Below are 6,724 nucleotides of genomic sequence, written 5' to 3'. Positions count from 1 at the left end.
CATGCATCCTCATTCATTCCCGGCATTTCTCATCCTACGTTTCTAGGGAGGTTCCTCCCGTTGAGATAATTTTTCTCCAGCTTTGGCTGATCCCGGGGCTCTGGTGGCAGCGCTCCCAGGAGCACGCTGGGTTTGGGGGCATTACCTTCCCTGCAGGACGGTCCCCGCTTCGTCCGGGGAAACCCGCCCCGGCACGGCGAGTGGAAAGGAAAGGGCAGGAACGAGCGGCGGCTGCAGGGGGATCTCCCCTCCCTGCCCTGGTTTGAGTCCCCCCGTCCCGCAGAGACGCAGCACGGTTGCGGGCGCCGGGAGGGGAGCCGAGCTGCGTGGGGGGGAGGCAGAGCCGGGGGACTTCAGCGCGGAGCGGTCTCACCCCTTAATCACTCCTCCCACAGTGAGCCGTGCCTCTTAACCCCCGGGATCCTCCCTCCCGCCGAGCACTGCTCCGCTCTGCAGAACGCGAGTTGATGACCGAAAAACGAATTAGCGGCCGCGGACAGCCATGAGCTGTCTGGATGTTATGTACCAAGTGTATGGTCCTCCCCAGCCGTACTTCGCCGCAGCCTACAGCCCCTACCCGCAGGTACGTGGGGTGGGAGGGGTGGCAACGGGAGGGTGGCCCCCGAGCCTCACCAAAAGGAAAAAGGCAAAAGGAGAAGGGGTGGGGGGTGGGGGAGAAGAGCCGGAGTCTGCGATGGTGAGCGAAGAGGGGCTGCATCCCACCCTGGTGCGGGGCTCGGCACGGTACGTACTGCCGGGACTGCGGGAGAAAACCGGACTTCAGATCCGATATGCCTTTTAAGGGATTTTTTTCCCTTTTTTTTTTTTTTTCCCCTATCCTGGACCGGGCTCCATCCGAGCTCGACGACTGCGGGCAGCGATGCAACCGGGTTGCAGAGGGTTACCGGGAAGGGCCAGGGAGGGCTGTCCGGGGTGCTTTCCGGCCGCCGCCGTGGGAGAAGCAGTGCACCACTCTTCACGGGGTTACCGGGATGCTCCCACTCCAGCCCCGCTCGGCGGCGGGACCCCGCGGGCTGCCCTGGAGACACGCGTAAGGGGATGCCTGTGCGTGTGCAGCCCGAGCTGTATGCTGAGCCCCGCGTTCCTGTTCCCTCGGCAGCACCTGCCGCACCTCTCATCTTCCCGTGTTTCTTTGGAAGTATTTTTCTTCCTTCCTTCCTTTTTTTTTTTTTTTTTTAATTAATTATTTTTTTCTCCCCTTACCGCTTCGGAATAGGAAAGCGGATTTCCCCAGCAAACGAAAAAAAGGAGCGGTAGAGGCGGAAGAGCCCCGGGCCGCGGGCGGGCGGCAGCCCCAGACGTGCGGGGTTGGGGGCGGGCGGTCACGCTCCGCTCCGCTCCGCTCCCTCTCCGCGCAGCCCCGGCGTGACGGCTCACGGGACACCTCCAGCCCTGGCATCGAGGCCGGCATACCTGTTACAAATAGCAGATGATGTCTTCCCCCACCTTGCCCCCCCCCCCCGCCCGTCCGCACGCGGGTGACATTATTTAGGGGGCTAATTATTAGCTCAATGGCTGAGCCGGCAGCCAAGTGGAAAGGCGGCAGTCACGGAGCGACGTTATTAAATATCCCGCGCGGCTCGATCCAGGGCTCCCGGCCGCCTGGCCCTCGTTCTTCCTCCGGCCCGTTCCGGCCCGCCGTCCCCCCGCTCATCTTAAGGAACTCCCGGCGGCTGCGGGCAGAGAGACCTCGGGAAACATCTGAGCGCCCGGCGCTCTTTATTTCTCCCGACGGGATCCAGTAAAAATTGTGTAATCCTGTAGGAAATACCTGAGGCTTCCCGCTGGCAAGAGAAATGCTTTCTGCCCCGAGACATGTTTGAAGCGGACAGGCTTTGATTTTTTTCCCCCTTCCTCCCGTTTTCCGCTTTGTTTTGTAGGTCACTCTTCTGCCTTTCCCCCGGTGCCGGGATCCGGCCCGCAAAGCGCCTTCTGCGTGCTGAACTTCGTGCTGGGAGCTGAGTCCCGCGCGTCACCCCGCTCCCGGCAGTGCCCGTCCCGCCCGGCACTTCCAGGCTCGGGTGCCCCGGGGGTGCGGCAGGACCGCAGCTCCCGCATGGAACTCCGAGCGGGCCCGGGCGCTGCATCCCGCCTGGCACGGGGACGGAGGGCCGGGACGGGGGCCAGCGCGCCTCGTTGCTCCGTTTCCCGTCCTCCCTCTTCTCTCTCTCCTTCCAGAAACTCGCCTTGTACTCCAAAATGCAAGAAGCCCCGGAGAGCGGCAGCAGCGCCGGCGCGAGCAGCTCCTTCTCCAGCCACGCCGCCGCCAGCATCAAGGAGGAAGAGTGCAGCCCCGAGAAGGAGAGGCCCCCCGAGGCTGAGTACATCAGCTCCCGGTGCGTCCTCTTCACCTACTTCCAGGGGGACATCAGCGCCGTGGTGGACGAGCACTTCAGCCGGGCGCTCAGCCAGCCCAGCAGCTTCTCTCTCGGCAGCGCCAAGGCGGCTCGGAACTCCGGCTCCTGGCGGGGTGAGCACCGAGAAGGGGTGCGAGTGCTGGGGTCCCGCGAGTGCAGGGAGCGTGGAGGTGCAGGGCTAGGATGCACGGCAGGAATCCCCCGTTCCCTTGGCTTTGAGTCTGGGGCTGTGATGAGCAAGGGTGGGAGCAATAGGAGAAGTGGACGCAGGCATGAATCTTTTGTACCTATACCCACCAATTTTACACCTTATAGTCTCATGGGGTACCTGGAGTGGCAGGGAATATCTGACCTCAGGCACTGCTGTAGAGCAGCTCCTGGGACCATCCCTCACCTGCCAGTGCCCAACTGAGAGCTGATTGCTCACTCTCTCCTGGAATTCCCATCAGTTTTCTAAGAATTAAATATTGGTTAAAGTATTTCATAAGTGGAAGATGCTCAGCACTGAAAGCTGAAAGATTTCTTAGCTCCTCAGGAACTGCTTCCCTTTCTCCTGAGCAATACCAGAAGGTGCAGAGCTGACATACCTCCCTGTTGTATCGGCAACACTGTCTGTTCACAATCAATAATGCATAGCATCTACTTCTGCACTATTAGTTACCTCTATTCCACTTCACACTGGGCAAGAAAAGCACGAGGTCCTTATCCTTTGCACTGTCAATCCTCAAAGAGCTGCAGAATGCTTCCCAAACTTGCTAACAAGAGCCCCAGGAAACAAGAAAAAGACCAGTGCAATAGACAGGGAAACACCCTCACATAGATTTAGCATATTAAAGCTGATTGCACAGCTCATGCTGTTCCTGACTACTTTGAAACTACACTGAGGAAGCAGATGCTTTCCTGGCAGTGTTTGGCATCTTCTAAGGTGTTGAGCAGCGTAAATGTTTCAAGAGGGAGATTAGTACAAAAAAAAAAAAAAAAAAAAAAGAGAGAGAGAGAGAGAAATCCAACCTCGACAATTGCTGTGCTTCCTAATGGTCTGACAGTTTCCAAATTGAGAGAAAAAGGTGTTTCTCTCACCTTAGATAACAATCTTTTCCCTAAAGAAGTACTAAGAGAAGCCTAGCCTGGAGCAAATTGCTCCAGCCCTGGGCTAATTGTGCTGGATGACTGGGCTGGGGAGGGCTGCTGGGGAGCAGTTTTATGTGTTTTTTGTGTGTTTGGTGGTTGTTTGGAAGATAACCACAGCATGAGAGTGAAGAGAAGCCCTAGGGAGTCAGATGCCAGGACTGAGAGTGCTCATCCGCCTTTCCTTTCTCTCTGCATCTAGATGGCTCCTTCCCGATGAGCCAGCGCAGCTTCCCTCCATCCTTCTGGAACAGCACCTACCAGCCCTCCTCGGTCCCCGTCACCCTTAGCAGCCCCCTGGCTGCCCACAGCGAGCTGCCCTTCACCACCGCGGACCCCTATGCCCCAGCCTCCCTGCATGGCCACCTGCACCAGGGTGGTCCTGAGGCCTGGCATCACGCCCACCACCACCACCACCACCATCCCTACCTCGGGACGCAGAGCACGGCCTACCCCCGCCCCACAGCCATGCACGAGGTTTACGGCCCTCATTTTGACCCTCGCTATGGCTCCCTGCTGGTGCCCACCGCCTCCGTCCGCCCCCACCGTCTCACCCCCGCCGCCGTACCCACACCGGTCAGCCCACCCTGCGAGCTGGGCAAGGGCGAGGCGGGCCCTGCTGCTGCCTGGACAACACCGGGACCCTTCCCCAATGCGGCGGGAGATGTGGCACAGAGCCTCGGCCTCAACGTGGACGCAGGTGAAGAGAGGTCCCTGGCCCCTCGGGATCCCGCCAGCTCAGGGCTACCCCTGTCCTGAGGTGGTGGGAGGGGAGGGCTCTGTAGAGGGCAGCTAAAGGAAACATATGGGTGTGTGAGCTCCCAACCCATACTGCGTGTCCTTCTTTGCATTCCTTGGCCAGGCAAGCAAGGGCAATGTGTCACCCACTCCACATTTCTGGCTCCCAAGACACACTCTGAGGTACTGCTTGCTTTGGGCCTTGCTCTGTGCTGGAAGCCTGATGGAGCCCTGAGGGCTGCGGCCACAGGGCAGTCCCACAGCTCTGTGAACTTCTGCAGCTTTCTAAACAGTTTCCTCTGCTTACTTTTTTTCTCCCAGTTTTCAAAAAATGCTATTGTATCTGCTGAGCATGTAAGGGCAACAGCTATCCCTGTGACCAGGGAGGCTGGTGCTGGTGGCCTGCCCCTGGCCAGGTGCTGGGATGTAGGGCTGCATGCCTGTAGTGGTGCTGCAGAGGGGACAGAGTCATGGCCAGCAGTGCCAGCTCATCGGGCTATGTCTGTGGAGACAAGGAAAGCCTGCTTGGCTGCTTGGGTTCCTCATGATGAAGCCTGGTGACAGCAGTCACCAGCAGCCTCACTTCAGGTTAGAAAGAGACATGTGCCTGTCCTCACTGCAGCCGGGGCTCTTCTTGCTTCATTGCTTTCTTCTAGCCCTGGGGAGCCCAGGCTTCAGCTGAGCCTCTGATCTCATGTGGCAGAAATGGAGTTTGTCTTTCTCTTTCCTTAAATGCTTGTACCTATTTTTTCTTCTTCCCTTTTTTCTTGTCTCCGTTCTCAGGTTTGCAGCCTCAGGACAAAAGCAAGGATCTGTACTGGTTTTAGAGCTGTCCTTCACTCTTCCTCCCCTGGCTCTCCCCTGTAGATCTCTGCCTCTAGGCATGGTGGCATTCAGAGCTGAAGTCGGGTCAGTTTGTAACAGCTTCTGGTCTTGGTTTGCAGCTCGGCGTTACTCCTTCTGTGGTGGATCCCTTCTGAGCTGACGAGCTGACTCAGAGCCTCCCAGACCCCCTTGCCCTTTTCCAAGCCTACCATGGCCCTGCAGCTTGGGGACAGACAACGGGACTTTAAACAACCTGGCTTTGCAAGGATGAACCTTTAGACTTATTTTGGAGAGGAAAACCCTTCTGTTGAGAGAGGAGAGCCAAAGACCATGAACTATTTAAACAAACTCCACAGCCTGCACAGAACTGCAGTTGGACTATTTTAAAAGAGTCAAATGACATCACAAATAGTGATGCAAAACCACTGGCCTTCTTACAAGGGACAGAGGAAATCATGATTATTTCAGTGGTGTGAATATTTTTTTATTCAGTGAAAATTATTTCTTGATTTCAACATGGGAAAAACTATTTAGCAGTTTTGAACTGGATTCTTACTTTACATTGCAGAAAAGTAAAAGGAGAAGAAACTCACTAACATTTTTGGACTACTGAGGAGCTAGTCGGAGTTTTCAGCATTGTGGTTATGAGTGGCAAGCGTCTAGCTTGGGCCACCTGCCTTGGGCTTACAGAAGTGCAGCTGTTCCACGGACAACTGTTCAAACTCCAGAAATATGGAAACCAAGGTGGCACTTGTCAGAATTTGACATAACATTTGCATTGAATATGTAATGGTTGTTTGTTTTCTTTTCTTTTTTTTTTTTTTTACAAGAAGCATAGTATGGTGAAAACAAAACCCTCTTACAGAAGGGGGGAGAGGAAACCCAGGAAAAACTGCTCACCCTCAACCTGATGGCCTTTAAGGGAACACCAGAAGGAAAAGCACATATGGGACAATAGGTCTGGGTTGCCTCTAATGCTTCCCTTTGTCTACTTGTTGCTGTCATTTTGTCACTTTAATAATTGTCTTGTTTTGGTTTGAAAGGGGGAATAAGATATCTATTTAACAGTAGGAAAGCTGCATTAAAGGTATTTCTTCTTTCACCCCGCGTGCTTTTATAGGGAATTAAAATTGAAAAAGAGAAATGAGGCAGATTAGAAACTTCAGGATGAAAAAGGAGAAAATAAATACCTGTAGTGTGGATGGAATGAGTTATTTTACTAGTCTGCATTAAAGCTAACTAGAAATCCTAGCAGTTGAAAATATATTCTTAATGAGTAGAAAATATGGTGATAAATACAAAAGACAAGAATATGCAACGTTGTGGCAATGCTGCCTTTTAGCATAGGGTGTCTCTGTAGAATAGGCTGCAGAAAGGGTGGACCCCCTAGTAAGAGGTGTTTCTTCATAAAGTTGATAGAAGAGGGGACTATATTTTGCACTCTGCTATTCTGCACTGGTACATTAAAATGTTATTTTAAAGGGTCAAATGACTAATTAAACAGTGCAGAAACAGCAAGTTTGCCCAATGCTTGCAATCTGACTCTTTTACAGGCAAAGCATCAGATCCCAAAACTACAGTGTTTCATTTTGTTCTGTCTTTTCTTAATGAAACGTCTTTATAAGGCAGACAAAGTTTAATGCATGTGAGAGTCC

General features: G+C 54.1%; 1 protein-coding gene across 4 annotated transcripts; it reads left to right on the top strand.

Annotated features, from left to right (window-relative positions):
- The first annotated feature begins 409 nt into the window (after positions 1-409).
- VGLL2 (vestigial like family member 2) lies at positions 410-6,255 on the top strand. Of its 4 annotated transcripts, XM_090135857.1 has the most exons (5): positions 410-583; positions 2,200-2,491; positions 3,709-4,206; positions 4,369-4,427; positions 5,028-5,129. In XM_090135857.1, the coding sequence occupies exons 1-5, from the start codon at positions 503-505 to the stop codon at positions 5,109-5,111; spliced, it is 1,014 nt and encodes a 337-aa protein (XP_089991983.1). In that variant the 5' UTR covers positions 410-502; the 3' UTR covers positions 5,112-5,129. The 4 variants fall into 4 exon arrangements, with proteins under 4 accessions (XP_089991983.1, XP_089991982.1, XP_089991981.1 ...); XM_090135856.1 differs by lacking the exons at positions 4,369-4,427; positions 5,028-5,129 and adding an exon at positions 5,189-6,255; XM_090135855.1 differs by lacking the exon at positions 4,369-4,427 and having other exon boundaries at positions 5,028-5,153.
- Positions 6,256-6,724: the final 469 nt, after the last annotated feature.

Source organism: Phasianus colchicus, chromosome 2 (genome assembly GCF_987193195.1).
Source record: "Phasianus colchicus chromosome 2, bPhaCol1.hap1.1, whole genome shotgun sequence".
Lineage (NCBI taxonomy): Eukaryota > Metazoa > Chordata > Aves > Galliformes > Phasianidae > Phasianus > Phasianus colchicus.
Note: the sequence above shows the minus strand (reverse complement) of the source record. Positions and strands in the feature narration are given on the sequence as shown.